The sequence below is a fragment of the Notolepis coatsorum genome (genome assembly GCF_963971535.1).
Source record: "Notolepis coatsorum genome assembly, chromosome: 1".
In the NCBI taxonomy this organism is placed as follows: Eukaryota; Metazoa; Chordata; class Actinopteri; order Aulopiformes; family Paralepididae; genus Notolepis; species Notolepis coatsorum.
Window position 1 is genome coordinate 142,096,199 of NC_140165.1, and position 20,000 is coordinate 142,116,198.

General features: G+C 43.6%; 1 protein-coding gene across 2 annotated transcripts in view; it reads left to right on the top strand.

Moving 5' to 3' along the window:
- Window positions 1-20,000, top strand: part of ssbp2a (single stranded DNA binding protein 2a) — a 298,038-nt gene that overhangs the window by 88,744 nt on the left and 189,294 nt on the right. For both annotated transcript variants that reach the window (XM_084334112.1, XM_084334113.1), the window contains exon 2: window positions 134-206. In XM_084334112.1, coding sequence (XP_084190238.1) covers window positions 134-206 — 73 coding nt within the window. The remainder of the gene's footprint in view (window positions 1-133; window positions 207-20,000) is intronic.

Genomic DNA, 20,000 nt, shown 5'->3' on the forward strand with positions numbered 1-20,000 from the left:
ATTACGATGGTTGTGCACTTTCACTGGGCGTGTGTTTTTGTCTATTACCTTTTCATCGCAAATAAAAACAAACAAGACAAAAAAACAGAAATTGTAAGTCTGACCTACTGTCTCTCTCTGTCTGTGTGAACAGGCTCGCTCTGTACGTGTATGAATACCTGCTGCATGTTGGAGCACAGAAGTCAGCACAGACCTTTCTTTCAGAGGTAAGCTACAAGGTGTGTGTGTGTGTGTGTGTGTGTGTGTGTGTGTGTGTGTGTGTGTGTGTGTGTGTGTGTGTGTTGTGTGTGTGTGTGTGTGTGTGTGTGTGTGTGTGTGTGTGTGTGTGTGTGTGTGTGTGTGTGTGTGTGTGTGTGTGTGTGTGTGTGTGTGTGTGTGTGTGTGTGTGTGTGTGTGTGTGTGTGTGTGTGTGTGTGTGTGTGTGTGTGTGTATGCGTGCGCATGTATAATGTGGAATCATGTGTTTATTGTTGATTGCACACTATTATTTGTGTGTGTGTGTGTGTGGTAGAGGTGTAACGGTACGTGTATTCATCCCGCGACTTCACGGTACGGATGTCACGGTTCGGTACATCCAGCCATACGACGAATACGTCGCATACGACACAAGGGGCGGAATCCACAAAGGGTTTTGCGCGGCTTTTTCCAATGCAAAGCCGGTGCATATCGCTCCCAAAGGACGTGCAGCGGGTGAAATTAGGTGGCTCATGCGTTCCGTCAGCCTTGTGTCCGGTGCAATTGGCGCATATTTAAATGAGGTAATACTAGGTGCCTCTTCACAGGTGATCATGGCAGCAGTAACAGCGTGACCGCGAAATAATATTTCAAAGGAGAATATCACTCTGATGAAATCAAGGATGATATTGAGCAGCCACCCAGAGATCCCATGCAATCGTATTTATTATTTAAATATTGTTATTTAACGTTGTGGGCTTTCCCAATGTTGTCGGCGTTATGCTCCAGAAACTCTATTTATTTATTCCGAGTTGGTTTCCCACTTTAGTTTGAAAGTTGTGTCTGTTTGTTATTTTCTTTTTTTCTATATAATTAAATGGGATATAAACTAAATGAAATATAGCAGAATAGAATAATAGTACAATAGAATATAGTACAATTATAACTAAGTGACGAACTGTTTTTTTTTTTTTAACACTGTTGGCTTCCCCAATGTCGTGGGCGCGATTGATTGCACTCACATTGCAATTGTACCACCCGGCAAAAATGAGCACGTTTTTCGAAATAGGAAACATACCTATTCCATCAATATCCAGGTGGTGTGTAACGCCAGTAATTTAATTACTAATGTGGTTGCCAAGTTCCCTGGGTCAGTGCACGACAGCTACATCTTTCGGAACAGCAGTCTATACCGAACTATGCAATCCATGGATGGCAATACCTGGGTTAGAAAGTATTTTTCAGAAAACGTTTGTGCTGGGCGGCTGGGTGGCACAGCGGACATTGCGCTCGTCACCAACGCAAGATACACCGGGTTCGAATCTGGCTGTCGGCGTTGCCTCCGGCTTGGGCCGGCCGTCATACTAACTCAATTGGCAGAGTTAGCGGGTGGAAGTCGATGGGTGGTAATCTGGACGTTGTAGACAGCGACTCCTACAGGTCGGTTGGGGGACGCCTGCACAGCAGAGACAGGAAATGGCGGGGGTAGTGTGAGCCTCCCACACGTTACACTTCGCCAATGAAAGTCCGGCTGGCAGTGGAAAAGATGTGACAGGCTGCCTCCTCGTGTATCGGAGGGGACACGTGATGCAAGGCTTCTATCCTCCCTACAACCGGCCAGTAGGGGGCATATGCGAGCAACGTTCAAGACAGGGGAGGGGAGAATTTGTGCTGTAATATTCATTGCAAATGTAGGATGCGCTTTTGTATCATAGGTGACAGCGGATACCAACTCCATGGCTGATGACTCCTGTGCGTAACCCAACGAACGTGGGCTCACATCAAAACGCGCGGTGTGATCGAGCGCACATTTGGCTTATTAAAGATGCGCTTTAAATGCCTCAATCGCACCGGTGGGGCAATGCTTTACAGTCCCCAAAAAGTGTGCCAGATAATTGTGGTTTAAGTTTAAGTTTATTTGGATCCCCATTTGCCACAGCAGTGCTGTGGCTATTCTTCCTGGGGTCCACAACACATAAAATACAGTGCAGACTTAATACACTCACAACATTCACATGGCATACAGACAATTAAAACAACAATAAATACTCCTAATCAAATTCATAATACAATACAACAATACATACTCCTAATCAATTCATAATACAATACAACAATACCTACTCATAATTAATTCATAATACAATACAGCATAATATACTATTTAGCTTTTACATACATTGTCTATGTTCATATCAACCAATTATACAATCTTCTAATAATATATCCATATCAGACCCATACCTTTTCCTCCACGTATATCCCTATCTCTTTATCAGACACATACATTTTCATTTACGTACACACTATCTATTAGGGAATGTCAATTTATTATTATTATTATTATTATTATTATTATTATTATTATTATTATTATTATTATTATTATTATTATTATTATTATTATTATTATTATTATTATTATTATTATTATTATTATATATTATTATTTATTATTATACAGGCTTAGGTTATAATCACAATAAAGGGGGTGGTGTAATATAAAATGAAATATGAACTAAGTTAAGCACAATAGAATAGAATAGAATTATGAAATCGAATATAGGCCATGGCTTTACAACTTAATAAAGCTATTTTCAAGTCTTACTGGAGAAAATAAATACAAAGAAAATATGAATTAATGTTCTAAATAATACCGCTTCTGTATTAGAAAATCCAACTTTCAAAAATATATCTTTGTATCTTTTCAATGTAATGTAAATTGTAAAACAGTAACCTCACAAAGATATGCATAACTTGCAATTAGTGTACAAAACAAATGTATTACACAATGATTGTATCATAAGCATCGTATTATCATCATAAATCAAACCAAAACATAATTTTGAGCCATCAAAATAGTTTTAAATTATTTTCTTTATATCTCTGTATAGTTGCATACAATTATTTCAGTCAACTTTGCCATCAAACTCTCGCCTCGCACAGCTTTAATGTTTAATGTTTTTCTGTGTCCATGTGAGCTTTGAGATCTCCAGCACCTTTATTAGACACAGAAACATATGGTCAAGCTTAGCACGCGTTGCACACCGCCTCCCATTTGTCTCGACCGGGACGGTCAATTGGGAATTTTCTCTGCAGTTCATCTGTAATGTACATTTTCATTTTGGCATATTGTGAGCAGAATCAATGCCGTTCCGATCTGTCCGCTTCCTCCTCTGTTTGTGTGTGAGCGTAGTAGAGCCGCTCACAAAGCATTCTTCTCTGGGAAAATGTCACACGCAACAGAGTACCGTGGTATTCGGTGCAACGCGCCAGTCAATTTAAGAATATGCATAATGGTCCTGCGGAAAACAATGAAATCCAGACTGATATCTGGCAACAGCGCTGCTGTCAGGAGTGCAGAATGCTCTGCGACTCCCGCGAGCAAATCAGGAAAAATAATGGCCGTGTCAACGCTGGTATCATCCGCGCAATGTCCTTTAGTGGATAGCTCGCAAAGACGGAGCAGAATCCGCAGGTGCAATTAGCTTCATCCATTCTTTGTGGATTCCGCCCTAGGTGAAACTAGGGTTGCACATTTTACAAATGTATGCTCAAAAATATCTTTACTTTACGTTACACTGGCTTACTTTGATCTTTAACGTTGAATATCAAGCTTGTATTGCCACATTTAGATGATGAATAAAACGTTGAAGCATGATGACAAGCCGACAGAACAAATGAACAACCATGCACGGTTGTGGCTGTTTCTCCCCTCCTCCCCTCCCCTCTAGGTGTCCCTGAAACAAAACCATGAATGAACGATATGTTTGTAACATAGCAGGGTCATTTACAATACGCTGAAAATGTCCATTCTTTTCTTGTTTGCCTAAATAATGTTAACCAATGGAACACACACACACACACACCAACTTTCTTCCGCTACTTTCCCCTCACAGCTGATCCGGATTTTAATTTTTTAAAGGCAAACATACTTTTGCTGATCTGGACTGTTCCTCTGAGCTCCTCTCCAGTCTAGCTACTGTGGTGTTTACATCCAAATATTGATAAATCCTCTGCCATTGTTGTGTAACATGTAATCTCTTCTCTAGAGTCTTCTTTCTTTGCTTCACGTGAAGTTAAATCTACTCTAGAAGTGAAACTGAAACTGAAACTTCGTGGCACACTTGTGTATAATATATATCCCAATACAAGTGGCTGCTCTCTGCAAGCATGTGCTGTGTGTGTGTGTGTGTGTGTGTGTGTGTGTGTGTGTGTGTGTGTGTGTGTGTGTGTGTGTGTGTGTGTGTGTGTGTGTGTGTGTGTGTGTGTGTGTGTGTGTGTGTGTGTGTGTGTGTGTGTGTGTGTGTGTGTGTGTGTGTGTGTGTGTGCGTGTGTGTGTGACTCTCTCTCTTCCACTGGCCTGGTGAATAGCACTATATATCTTTATTTTTCCCTCACCCCCATTCTTGGTTGTATCTCATTCATATCGTCCCCTCTCTCTCTCTCTCTCTCTCTCTCTCTCTCTCTCTCTCTCTCTCTCTCTCTCTCTCTCTCTCTCTCTCTCTCTCTCTCTCTCTCTCTCTATCTTCTATCTTTCTCTCTCTCCAGCTGGTATTCTCTGAACCGCTGAGTTGTTCATTATATCTGTCTTTGTCCCTGACACACTCATGTCTGTCTAATCTATAGTCTCTCTCTATATATATTTCTCTTTCTAGAGAGAGGGGGGGGTAGACATGGAGGGTGAGTATGAGAAAGAGGGGTGGGGAGGGAGAGAGAGAGGAGAGAGAGGAGAGAGAGAGAGAGAGAGAGAGAGAGAGAAGGGAGGGGGCAGGTGCACCAGCTCACACCACTTTCATCTCTTATACACACAGAAAAGACACACACGATTTACTCATCTCTCCTCTCTTTCTCTCTCTCTTTCATCCACCACCATATCATTGCTGGCTGTCTATTCTGGAGATGTAGGCGATGAAAGGGGTAAACTGTGTTGTGTTTGAGTGTGGGAACGCATTAGCTAATTATCAACGTGTATAAACACAGCCGCTCATACACAATACACACAGATGCAGGCATGCACAAAGATGCAAAGACACGTACAAACACGCATGCACGCACGCACGCAACACACCAACAACACACACAACACACACACACACACACCACACCACACACACACACACACACACACACACACACACACACACACACACACACAGATGCACGCATGCCGGGGTAAACATTACACCTTAGTATCTGCTAGGTAAAGTAGAGGGGTGGAGTAGAACACAGTTTTAAAGGCCTGTTGTCCACTGTTTATCATCCACATCTGTTTACATCCCCAGCCTCAGGAAACAAATGACTGGAAAACACCCCTGTCATCACACCCATATACAGGCTAGTGCTGCCACGGAAATAGCCTAGCAGGACCATATACATCCCAAATACAGACCAGAGGAAATTGATTAGATTAAAGCCTTATTCACACAGGATTAGTATTACGTGGGGACCAATGGCAATAGAAAATGCCCCCCCCCCCAAATGAGACCTGAAACTAATGTATAACAATGGTAAATGCACTGCCTGATGCAAAAATGTAATCATACAGAGTAGCTACTTCAATATGTTTTCAATGATAAATCAAATCTATGACAATCCAGCAGGGGGAAAATAATGAACTGGATAACAGTTACAGTAAGTGCACCTACTTTAAATGGAAAGACATTTTTCAAGAAGGAACTGTAGGCCTATCGATCTCAAGCAGATTGATTTGACGTTTGCACTGAAAATGCATTTGAAACCTTGATTTGTCTACTACCAAAAACAAATGATGATCCCAAATGACTGAGATGGCGATTCACATGGGACTAATATTATCAGATGACCTCTGTGTTTGCCGAAATTTGGTAGGTAATTTCTACTGGGATTTCTACTTTACAAATTACGGACATGGCAGATTTTCACAGCATTTAGATCACGGACAACCTCTGCAAGTAGTATGAATTACTAGATGTCCCCAGATAATACTAGTTCAAATAGGGCTAAATACACAGGTTTAAACGTCGATCCAAGTATATAGGGTATAACTTGGTATAGAGCTCAGTTAACCTCTTAAGCCCTAGCCATATTTTCTGAAGATTTGCCTAAAAGTACATACTGTACCCAAGTAAATGGAAGATTGCTCCACTTATACAAGGTTCATTTGCATGTTCTTGGTATCTAGGGACATATATGGACCTCAGGGAATGTATTCCCAGTGTCGGAAATATTGTGTCTGTTACTATGCTTGAGTAAATTGTAATGAACCAAAGGAGAACATAAATGATTATTATTAATTCCTTATTTTTCATCTTTGACGGTGAATAACACCATTCTAACATTGACCAGACGTGAAAAATTGCTGAGCTCATTCAGCACTTTCTTGAGATAAAGTGTACAACAAATCTAAGGAAATTGATAAAGGGCAGATGATTTACAGGGTTTTTTGTAGATACAGTACAAAATGTTGCCATCCAGACACATGCAATTTTAAATATGAATATAGAATATAGAATATCAGGCCTATAAATGACCTTATTATGGCCAAGTCATACATCTGTGGATCAGGATTTTGTACCACCAGGCGCCCGTAACAGGGCAGCAAAGACAGTGAATAAAATCTACTGTAAGTACAAGTACAGTTACTTTGTAATGAAAAATGCTTCGCCATTTTTCATCAGATTGAGACAAGTTTTTTTTATAGACGTTCACAGAAAGGTAAAGAAACAAACTACGTTCTATTTTATGGCAATAACGTTCAGGTTTCTTCGACCCGTGAGACAGAATCATGAAAAATAACGTTCAAAAATAATTTGATCAATGCAAGATTGATATCATATAGCCCTTACCTTGACTAGGATGTATTCCAAAAAGAATCTGATTGCGAGTCCCGGTATTGGTGTCGATCGTGTCGCCAACATAATCCGCCACACATCATCCATCTGGAGCATTTGACGCTCCTCAAGCCGATCGGGACAACCGCTCCCCTTGCCCGACATGGAAAAATCAGACTGGAGACTTTAGATCGACGCACAGCCCAAGACACAAGGTTTCAAATGGTGCTCGATACTGTATTGCACTTTTGCGATCTCAGACTCATTCCCTATGATAACACCAGGCTCCCTGGATGGATAATGAATGGAAATATCGAATAAAAGAAATAACGATGAAAACCCGACTTTTCTCGGGTTTGGCGCTCAAGCGTCGGCGAGTTAACCCGACTTAATTCGGGTATGGCGTCCCATTGAGTTAATACTGACTGTATTGATCTATTTATGACGTGAAATAAATATCTGCCCGGTACCGGGCCCGTCGGGCTTAAGGAGTTAAAGGGGAATTCCACCCATTATAATAATTCACATTATGTTCTTCCTGTGCCCCAGGGCAGTTCAGTCTGTATTGAACACGCACCACTCTCTCCTAAATCTAGAAATCAGAGAGAGAACCCTGAACAATGAATGAGGCTCTGACCACCATACAATGTGTGTGTGAACTCTTACACCCACATGAGGTTTATATTCTAACATTGCTACAACGTCTGAATCAGGACAATCTGTAAAACAAGACTAGGTGAGTTTAGTTAACACTATGACGACCGGAGCCCCGCGGCGATTTAGGCCTCAGAAGACAGAGGATTGTAAACAAACCGATGTACTTTCTAAGAGCTTTATATATCATTTATAGTATTGCTATCTGTCCATTCTCATTGTCACTTGTCACGTGCCTTCATAATGGCTTAAAGAAAATAAAAATCCATCGGTTGGTTGTCATTTTATAGCGTCGTGAATATAAGGTATATCGCGCTTTTCGTCTAGGCTTTTCTGCAGGAGGCTGCAAAAAAGGGCTAAACGTTGGCGCCGTTATATCAAACGCCATTTCTGCTGTATATATACGAATGAAATAAAACAAACTGCGTAGCATCCGGACTATTACAGAGCATCTATGAATGAAATGGGGGCGGCGGGGAACGCCGATCAGTATTATTGATTAGCAATAGAGTGTGCGTTCCGGTAGCCAATGTCAGTAGTCTATCACGTTAGGTTATAAAACAATGTCCAATCCAGCTGTAATTTGGGGTAATATTATCCTACCGTCAGGCCATGTGATCGCCGGCAGCATTTCCTCACCAGTCATCGGATTCTGGTAGATCGATATGCACATTGGCTAATCATAAATCACATTATTCCACGCTGAAAGAAAATTTCAGCAAGCTGATCAAAGATGGAGGGGCTTTGTTTGGAATTAAGGCTCTATGATCCGCCCACAGGACTGTAAAAGCATTTTGTTTTTTAAATCCCATCAATGATACTGCAGTGGAGCGATATCGCCCCTAAGCGGATCTGGCCGGTACTGCATGTTTTGAAAATCAAATATGTGGAAAGATCCTGCTAGTGGATCGGGTACCTAATAAGCGTTATAAATATGGAATAAAACAATAACAACTCGTCACGAGTATACTCGTGGCTCTGGACCACAACGCATGGAATCGAAACACATATATACTCGTGAACGGACGCCATAGTGTTAAAGGGGACATACATTATAAATGGCTTTTTCCAGTATTTAGCATTATTTTATAGCAATAGAGGTTAGTTACAATGGGTCTGTGTCTCTAATTACCATATTGACTCCTCAGAGTTCATGAGATCTTCACTCACTCAACTAAGCTGTTCTGATTTGACAATTTTGCTGACGTGAATATAGCACTGATTTGCATAACTAACGCCCCCTCTATGGTTGACAGTGACAGCAGAGCGAGTGGAAATATCTTCACTTCCTCAAACAGAGCGAGGCAGAGAGAGAACGAGCGAGCGAGAGAGAGGGAGAGAGAGAGATAGAGAGGGAGAGAGAGAGAGGAGCTTCTGTCGGGGAAACAAACACACGCATTTTACACACAACCTGACGGCGCGCACGGGGAAACACAAACACACACGCATTTGACGCGCAGGGCTTCTCCCTGGTAGAGAGAGAGAGAGAGAGAGAGAGAGAGAGAGAGAGAGAGAGAGAGAGAGAGAGAGAGAGAGAGAGAGAGAGAGAGAGAGAGAGAGAGAGAGAGGGACCGCGGTGCAGGAGTGTGTAAAACAAAAACACACACGCATTTACACATACAACCTGGACTGCGCGGGGGAAGCAGTGGAGAGATAACTTCATGCTCTGTGTCCCTCTCTCTCTCTCTCTCTCTCTCTCTCTCTCTCTCTCTCTCTCTCTCTCTCTCTCTCTCTCTCTCTCTCTCTCTCTCTCTCTCTCTGTCTGCCAGGTGACTCTCACTCAAAGTGCTTATGGGCAGAACCCATCCAAAAATAGCCTGAAATCCTGAGGCTGAAAAATGATGCTTTTGAGTACTTGATCAAAAATATAAAACAATGCATTTTTTATTTTTGTACTTTCTGATGTGTTCCATAGACTCTCAGGAATTGTGTAAAGTTGCCCAAATAGTGCAAGGAATAGCAATGCATGTCCCCTTTAAAGCTGGACCCGAATACATGCTAGTGGGGAATCTGGATATACCGTACAGTATGTACATAGTATGTCTAACACTTAGTGGCACTTGATGCATGCACTACAGTTTGTGGACTGGCTACTGGCTAGCAAATGTTTTTTTTTTATCCACTTTTTCTCCCATTTTCTATATTTTCTCCCATCCCAATTTCGTATCATCCAATTCAACCCTCCCCTGTCACGAACGCTGTTTCTTGCCTCCACAAGCCGGCTGCAATGTGGACTAAGTCATACATAGCACAAGTCCCCTCCGGTACTTGAGGTAACAGCAGTTGCATCTTTTCACCTGCGCAGCTCGATCTCTCAGTGGCGAGGAGTAACGCGTGGGAGGCTCACGCTGCCCCCGACACTTCCTGATTCTACTGCGCAGGCGCACCAACCGACCTGTAGGAGTCGCTGTCCACAACGCCTGATCCCCACCCCTCAGTTTCCCACCCCCTAATACGGCCAATGTGTATTAGTATGAACGACCAGCTAAACTGAAAGCAATGTGAGCGCTGGGCTCGAACAGGCGAGCCCAGCGTCTCCAGCATTTGTGGCGAGCGCCTTGCCCACTACGCCACGTAGCCGCCCCCTGGCTAGCAAATGTTAAGCTACTAACGCACCACAACCACCCACCACACAACTCCTGTGTGCTATGAAATGAACCACAAATGTATACACATTACTGAATTTTGCAACCTGCTGGTGCTAATGTTAGCAGCTAGCTTCCATCACTTAACATTAAGTAAGCTAAGCAAAAGGTGACCAGTACTACTAGGCAAAACTAATGTTACCCCCAGGCCATGTCTTTGCTTCAATAAGGGCGAGTAAATATATATACATAATATAATGTAATACATGGTAGGGCTGTCTTAAATGCTTCGAAGCTTCGAACGTTCGATTCGATGGCACAAGCTTCGAACATTAAAAAAAAAAATCGAAGGTAAAAAAAAAAAATTTAATTTTTTTTTCCATTTTTTTTTTCAAAATATTTTTTTTTTACTTCGATTTGTGTGTGTGTGTAGGTGTGTGTGTGTGTGTGTGTGTGTGTGTGTGTGTGTGTGTGTGTGTGTGTGTGTGTGTGTGTGTGTGTGTGTGTGTGTGTGTGTGTGTGTGTGTGTGTGTGTGTGTGTGTGTGTGTGAACTACCCATCCCAGTTTGGACAGCCAAATCCCGTCCAATCTTTTGCCGTCGACTAAAGACTCACTTCTTCAACCATTATCTGAAATGATAAAAAAAAATAAAAAAAATCTAACCGTGACTAACCTTACTGTCATGCACTTGTCCTAATAAACTAACCTACACTGTAACACGCAACACTTTGATGAACATTGTTACTCAGCTGATAGAGTTGTACCCTTCTTGCTGTCTTGTCGTACAGAACTTGTAAGTCGCTTTGGATAAAAGCGTCAGCTAAATGACTAAATGTAAGTGTGTGTGTGTGTGTGTGTGTGTGTGTGTGTGTGTGTGTGTGTGTGTGTGTGTGTGTGTGTGTGTGTGTGTGTGTGTGTGTGTGTGTGTGTGTGTGTGTGTGTGTGTGTGTAGGTGTGTGTGTAGGTGTGTGTGTGTGTGCGCGCACCTTGTAGAATTCCACACATAAGAAAGAAAGATACTGGGATGAATAAACAAAATAGGAAATAAAATGTAGAAATGCATGCAATACATAAATAAATATGAATCTCCATATATGAAATATAACATTTAGATAAGGTGCTACTGAGATGTTTTGGTGAGTTCTTTGTTTTTTTGTGGAAGTTGCCCTTCTTAAAAATGCATGAACATTCACTGATAATTGGTCTGTAGTGGAGTCTACAAGGTCTACATTGCCGGACCATGTAGAATCCGGACCTTGTAGACTGACATAATTCTGTGCATAGTTTAGTCTACACAGGCCATATTTCAAATAATCAAAATCTTACTTCATTCATCTTAAACATTCTTGATTTGGGGGATTGGTAGTTCCCATGAAATCTGAAGTTGTTCAAACGACAACAGCGATCCACCTTGAATTAAATCACACAGCCGAGTGAAACCTTGTTGGATGCGTCAGTCACGAAAGGGGCTACTTAATTAATTAATCCAACCCACTTTATTTATAGAGCACATTTAAAAACAACAACGTTTACGAAAGTGCTGTACAAGTCCCACAACATAAGATAAAAAAAAAATTAAAATAAAAAATAAAAAAAAAATATATAAAAAAATAAATAAAAAAAAATTCGAAGGGGTGGAGACTGTACATTTGGAGGGGGTGGGTGGGTGGGAGAGAAATATACATACGGTGGGGAGAGAATATATACATGCGGTGGGGAGGAAACTGTCTATTAGGAGGTGGTGGGGGGTTTGGGCATTTACGTGGCCAGTTTCGAATTGCAGTCTCCCGTAGGTTTCTGCTTTGCACTAGATAGTACTGTACATTAGTACACTGCATAGTATTGTGTATTGTATATTATATGGTAACTCAGAACATTGTACATATGTCTATACCGAACAACTGTGACCTCATTCTTCTTCTAAATTCATGCTATATTATGTTATTATGTTATTTGATACTATCTTGTCTAGCACAGTCTCTGGAGCGTAACAGTAAGAAGCATTTTGTATGAAAGTATTCTGTACTTCTGTATGACAACTATTAAAGAACTTGAACTTGAACTTGAACTTGAGGTGCTCTTTAAGAGCGGTTTTGAATGTGGGTAGGGATTCACATTCCTTTACAGCTTTGGGTAGGGCGTTCCACATTGATGTGGCATAATTGCGAAACATGTTTAGTCCCTTGTTTGAGCCGAATCTGGGTTTAACATAATTTGTTGAGTTTCCTCTGGTGTAGTGGTCGTGGTATTCACTGACCTTTGGGAAGTATTTTGACATGTACATGGGTACCTTAGTCGTTAGTGTATCTTGTAGACCAGGCCCATTGCAAGTTGCTGTACTCTGTCGTCTACTCTAAGCCATCCTAGGTTGTCAAAGTGGGCAGGGGTGAGGTGGGTTCTAGGGGTAAGGTCAAGTAGTAGTCTGACCAGTTTGTTTTGTGATGTTTGTAATCTTGTTTTTAGCGCTTTTTGAGGTGCTTTGTACCATGAGGTGCAAGCATAGTCATAGTACCCTTGAATGAGTGCTCCTGCCAGAGTCTTCATGGTATTCTTGTTTACCAGAGAAGAGATCCGGTACAAGAATCTAGTTAGTTGGTTGACTTTTTTTATTACATTGGATGCCATTTTGTCACAGGAAAGATTTGCCTCTAGGATGGAACCCAGGTAGGTAATTTCGTCTTTCCTTGTGACAATATTGTCACCCAACAATATTTGAGCTACATGACATGTATGAAAGGTGCTTTATAAATACTTACTTACTTACCCACTGTAACTGAGAAGCCGTCGGTCTTGCTGAGTTTGTTATTTGAACCGAAGAGAATGGACTGGTCTGCATCCCCTTAACAATTGTGTGTATTGAGCTGTACTGTATTGTACCCATTCTGCAATCTGTTAATAAAGTTTTCAATCAATCAATCAAAACTCTGTTTTGCCCATGTGTAATGATAGTTTGTTATCAGCGAGCCATATGCAGATTTTGCCTAGTTCCGAGCTGAGGGTTTTTTCAACCTGCAACTTGTTCTCTACAGCCCCGGAGTAGAAGGAGTGGAGTATCTTCCCCGATACTCCCCTTCCCCTTTTTCACCACAGAATCTATGTGTGTAGACCATGTCAGGTCCTCTGTGATGTGGACTCCCAGGTACTTGAAACTGCTCACCCTGTCCACGATAGCCCCGTTTATCCACAACGGCGTGTGTGTCCCCTGCTGTATTATCCTAAAATCCACGATCAGCTCTTTGGTTTTACCAATGTTCAGGAGTAGACGAGTAGACGCGTTGTCAGACACGCAGGGGTCGTAGCTGGGGCCAGGTTCAACGATCCTTTATTATGCACCAACCTAAATGGAAAATAACCAGAGGAAGGCTCAGAAACAGGACAAGTCAGAGAGAGAGAGAGAACACAAGCCTATGTTTGTCTGATTGTCAGTTTGTGTGTGTGTGCATAGACGCCTACGTAATAGAGAAGCCGAAGCACGTGCTCCAGGAGTATTGAACTTGGGGGAGCAAACTTGTCTCTTTGCTCCCTCACGTTTTGATCATATGATATATCCCCCCCCAATATATAAATATTATCTAACCATAACTACGTAATTTCAATCAAATTAATAATATGCAATGACACTTAATAGCAAGTTTTTAAGTTTCCAAAGATTGCGACACCCCCCTGCCCGATATGGTTTGATCCAGTGCCTCCCACAGACAGAGCGGAGCCCGGCCGGCGCACTCCAGTCTCACAGCGCTGCAGCCTCCAGGTGTAAGCTGGTAGGCAGGCAGGCAGGCAGCGTGAACACTTTGTCACAACAGCAGGATCTTCCACTAAGTAAGTTCAGTTGTTCGAACAAACTATTATGTTAGACATCATCTTTACTATTGAGTGGTATAACTTCTACCACGCAATACAATAAAATTGTTTCATGGTCCGAAATGCCATCTGGTCATACCAATAATAATAATAATAATAATAATAATAATAATAATAATAATAATAATAATAATAATAACAAAGTTTACCTCTGGTTGGCGTTAGCTTTAGTGCTAGCCGCTAGCTAACGTTGTCATATATCTAGATATGTGGTGTCGTCAGCTGGATAACGTTGACTTCGTTTGCAAATTTTAACGTTCGCTATGGCAGACGAGCAGGGCCGGATTAACGACGGCCGCGGCCCGTGGGCCTATAGTGACGAGGGCCCCCCAATTTTTTTTTTTTTTTTTTTTTTTTATAATAATATTAATGCAATAAAAGTCTGAAAATGAAGGGATTATGTCCATGAGTGTCATTTTTAGAAATTAAGGCCTGCCTCTTATATAAGCCTCTAATAAAGGCCTGGTGCTCTTTGCAGCTGAGGTAAATAGAAGACCCGTCCTATATTTGAGGATTTACGGTAAATCAAGATGTTCAATTATCTTAAGGTACAATACCTGAAATGAAAATGTGTGTGTGTGTGTCCAGCCAACCAGGTAACATGGCAGAAAAAAGAAAGAATACAGACATCGGAGCATTTTTCAGTACACCAAAACGCAAAGTAAGAACCCTAGTAGCCTAATAGCTCAAAGACTTAAAGGGCGGCCTCCACAAATAATGGATTGCACGGTGTTAATTGCACCCTTACTTACAATTCATTATGAATTGTAAATGGGGGACCCTGATGTAAACAAAACAAAAGTCTTTCTCTGGTCTGCATCCCCTTAACAATTGTGTGTATTGAGCCGTACTATATTGTACCCATTCTGCAATATGTTAATAAAAAGTTGTATCAATCAATAACAGATTGCAGAATGGGTACAGTCTTTCGTCTTGTTTACATCAGGGTTCCCCATTTTCAATTCATAATGAATTGTAAGTAAGGGTGCAATAGAAATGTTTCATAATGATGTTCAGTGTATTCATAAGTATATTGCTCTCCTTAATGTAGAATGATATGGTGACTGTACAGACTCAGGAAGGAGAGAAAGAGACCCAAGAGTTACAGGTAATGGAAATATCAGACAGTCAGCTTAAAGTGTAGGATAACATAACAAATTAAGACACAAATACTTGGATTATATATCCCCCCCTCTCTCCCTTTCTTTACAGAGTAGCATAAAGATTGTGTATTGAAACCGGTTCAGTGTATTCATAAGTGTATTGCTCTCCTTAATGTAGAATGATATGGTGACTGTGCAGACTCAGGGAGGAGGCAGAGAAGGAGAGAAAGAGACCCAAGAGTTACAGGTAATGGAAATATCAGACAGCTTAAAGTGTAGGATAACATAACAAATTAAGACACAAAATAGGCTATATTTACAGCAGACCCTGTTATTGTTCCTTGTTGGTATTTTTTCTCTCTTTCTTATTAAAAACTTGGCCTATTTGAAAGGAGATTGATTTAATAAAAATAAAAGGGCGAAAAATCAATATACAGTATATATACAGTATATATATATATTAATATATTATTATTATTATAGTAATTGGCTATCATACTGCAATATAAACTGAGTTTTATAGTGAAAAGAGCAGCTTTATTAGTCAAGATTGAAGGCTCTATATTGCAGGAAATTGCACGTACAGGTTCATTAAATGAAAAAAATATCTGCCGTGGAGGGGGTTGTGCCGGACCCCCTCCAAACCACCCCTTGCCTGGCACAAAAAAATTTAAAATAAAAAAAAAATATAAAAAAAAAAAAAAAAAAAAAGATTTTCACCCCCACTTTCAACTATAACTAGGCGGCCGTGTGTGTGTGTGTGTGTGTGTGTGTGTGTGTGTGTGTGTGTGTGTGTGTCAGTTCATGCATGCGTGTTTGTTTGTCTATCTGCCTGTCTACGTTTATTTGTGTGTGTGTGAGTTTATGTGTGTGCGTGTCTGTCTATGTGTGTCAGTTTTTGTGTGTGCGTGTCTGTCTATCCTTCTGTCAAAATGTGTTCCTGTGTGTGTGTGTGTGTGTGTGTGTGTGTGTGTGTGTGTGTGTGTGTGTGTGTCTCGCCGGGATCACCACCTTATTGTGGTGAGGCACTTTGCGTGTCTCCATGACCCCTAGAGCTATGTCGGCGGGAGTCTCGCACTCCTGGCAGGGCCACCCAAGCCGAACAGGTCGAAGGGTAGAGGCCAGACTAAGAGTGATCCCAAAACACCTCAACGGCGGAGCAGGCGGAAGATGGTGGATGTGAGAACCACCACAACGGCTGCGAAGGCGGAGGAAGGGACCCCCATTGCCACATGGGTAAACCCGGGGCGGGTATAGTGGCTAGAGGAGTAAACCCTGAGGAAAAATCTGCCCTGGGGACGGGCACAGGCGGAGTCCAACAGACCGGACCACCGGCAGCCCCCTGCAACTCCTGCCAGACGAAGGTCGTCATGGGTTCTCTCATGCCACTGGAGGTTAATCTGCAAGGAGTGAAGATGGTGGGAGTGAGGACTGCACAGCCACACCCTCACCTTAATCCTTACCTATGTGCAAGCTTCTTGCCCATCCTCACTAAAAAAGTCCTGTGGCGTTGTGGAATGGCGGTAGGTACAGGCCAAGGATGTGGCTGGGAGTGTCTAGCCAAACCATGCACACAGGCGACAGTGGAGTGATGGTCGTTGAGACTGCGGGATGGAGCAGCGCATCGCTTCGGCAGCTTCCATTGTGACTGAGCAGCCCCACACTGCTCACCCCTGAGATGGGGAAGGACCTAGAAAAGGTGGTCCAAACATTGTCTGCTCTTCTACTCCGGGCGGTATACCGCAACCGTCGGAGCATCCCCTTTTGCTGTCAAAAAACTAAAATATTAAGAAATAAGCCTTTATGTATTGCTTCGTGGAATGTTCGCACACTGCTGGACCTGGCTGAAACACCTGACAGGCCACACCGCAGGACAGCACTCGTGGCCCTGGAACTCGCAAGGTATAACATCGACATTGCAGCTCTCAGCGAGACTAGACTACATGGAGAGGACTCCCTGACAGAGGTTGGTGCAGGATACACCTTCTTCTGGAAGGGGGTCCCTGAAGGCACTCGCCGCATCCATGGAGTAGGCTTCGCTGTGAAGTCCCAACTGCTGCAACGCATCCCAGAGTCCCCCATCGGTGTTAGCGAACGCTTAATGACATGGCGCATCCCCCTTGCAAAGGGACGCTTCGCCACTCTCCTTAGTGCTTATGCACCAACTTTAGATGCTGAGTTCAACATCAAAGAGGATTTCTACCGAGCCCTCGACTCAATATTACAGAAAACTCCAGCTACGGACAAGCTCATATTAATGGGAGACTTCAATGCTAGAGTGGGCACGGAGCACCTGGTATGGGACAGAGTTATTGGCCGACATGGAGTAGGGAAGATAAATGACAACGGGCTTCGGCTCCTCTCCCTCTGTGCAGAACACCACCTGGTCATAACCAACACCATCTTCCAGATGAAGAACAGGTTCAAAACTACCTGGCAGCACCCCCGCTCTAAACACTGGCATCTCCTGGACTATGTGATTGTACGCCAAAAAGACCGACAGGACGTCCTTACCACCCGAGTCATGCGTGGAGCCGAGTGTTGGACTGATCACCTCATGGTCAGATCCAAACTCCTCATGAGTATCCAACCCTGTGGACCGAGGGTAGCACCTAATAAGAAACTAAATTCTGCAGCACTGAATACCCCCACCTCAAAAAACCACCTCCGACAGCTCCTTGCTGAAAACCTCAATAAGATCCCGGAGGAATCAGCTGACTGGCCAGCTCTGCGCCAGGCTATCCACAGCGCAGCCTCTGAGGCACTTGGCCAGACGAGGAAACGACACCAGGACTGGTTTGATTGTAACTCAGCCAAGATACAGTCCCTGCTAAAAACCAAGCATGAAGCCCACAAAGCCCTCCTGTCCTGCCCTGGTTCTCCCACCCTGAAAGCTGCCTTTGCTGCAGCAAGAACAGCAACCCAGCGAGCCCTCCGGACTATGGAGGATGCCTGGTGGATACAGAAGGCGAAGGAGATCCAAAGCCTGGCAGACTGCCACAACATCCAGGGCTTTTACGATGCCATCAAAGCACTGCATGGCCCCAGGAAGCGGGCGACTGCTCCAGTTCGATCAGTCGACGGTTCTAAACTCTTTAAGGACCGACATGAGATCCTCACCCGCTGGGCAAACCACTTTGAGTCTTTACTCAATCACACCAACCCCACTGACCCACATATCCTGGATAATCTCCCAGACATGCCACCAGTCATGCACCTGGACACCCGACCACACTTCTCTGAGACCAGTCAAGCCATTGCGGGTCTAAAGAACAATAAAAGCCCTGGACCCGATGGCATCCCAGCAGAGGTTTTCAAACACGGAGGGTACCTCCTCACGCGCCGTCTGCACCTCCTGATCTGCAACATCTGGGAACATGAGACCCTCCCACAGGACTGGAAGGATGCAAACATTGTGGTCATCTACAAGCAGAAAGGGGACAGAGCAGTCTGCGGAAACAGCCGTGGAATCTCTCTCCTCTCCATCGCAGGGAAAGTGCTGGCGAAGATCATGCTGAACAGGCTGGTGGAAAACATCTCTGAAGCTGCGCTTCCGGAAACTCAATGTGGCTTTCGGAAGAGCAGATCCACCACCGACATGGTCTTTGTCCTGAGGCAGCTGCTAGAGAAGAGCAGAGAGCATCGCAAGGATCTTTACATAGCCTTCATAGACCTAAGCAAAGTCTTCGACACCATCAGCCGTGAGCTGCTCTGGAAACACCTCAACAAACGTGGGGTACCACCCAAGTTTCTCTCCATCCTTCAGCAGCTGCATGACGGGATGCAAGCCAGAGTCCAGACGGGTGAACTCCAGTCAGAATCCTTTAAGGTTAATGTTGGGGTGAAGCAGGGCTGTGTCTTGGCTCCGGTGCTCTTTAATCTCCTCCTCTCTGCCGTCACCTGCCTCTTCCGCCGAGCCATGGGACATGAAGACGGTGTCCATGTGGAATACCGCCTTGATGGTAGCCTCTTCAACATCCGCCGGCTCCAGGCACACACAAAGACAAAATCCTGCCAAGTATGTGAGCTACAGTACGCTGATGACTGTGCCATCTTAGCTCACAGTCCAGAGTCTATGCAGCATGCTCTCGACACCATATCCAGCCTGTACCAATCCTTCGTCTCCAGGTCAACATACAAAAAACCAAAGTCATGTCCCAACTCACTTCCCGAACCTCTACACCTCCCAGTTTTCACATAAACGGTGTTCCACTCAAAACAGTGGATAATTTCACCTACCTCGGCTCCACTCTGTCCTCATGCTGCTCCCTTGACGCGGAGATACACACACGTATCAATAAAGCGGCATCATCCTTTGGACGCCTACGCAGCAGGGTTTTTGAAAACCGAAACCTGAAGATCAGCACCAAGGTTGCCGTTTACAACGCAGTATGTCTCTCCACTCTGCTCTATGGAGCAGAATCCTGGACCCCATACCGCCGGCACATCACCAACCTGGACGCTTTCCACATCCGTTGCCTCCAAAGGATCCTCGGCCTGACCTGGGAAGATCGAGTCCCCACACAGACATCCTCAACAACACCAACTCAATCTGTATGGCCGCAGCTGTGGCCAAAAAACATCTTCGTTGGATAGGGCACACCATACGTATGCCTGACCACCGCCTGCCCCGCCAAGTCCTCTATGGCCAACTGAGAGGAGCAAAGCGGGCTGCTGGAGGCCAAAAGAGACGCTTTAAGGACTACACCAGGGACCTCCTAAAGTGTGCAAACATCACACAGCTTGAAACTCTGGCACTCGACAGATCAGCCTGGCAAGTCACTTGTGCCACTGCAGTTTCCCAAATACA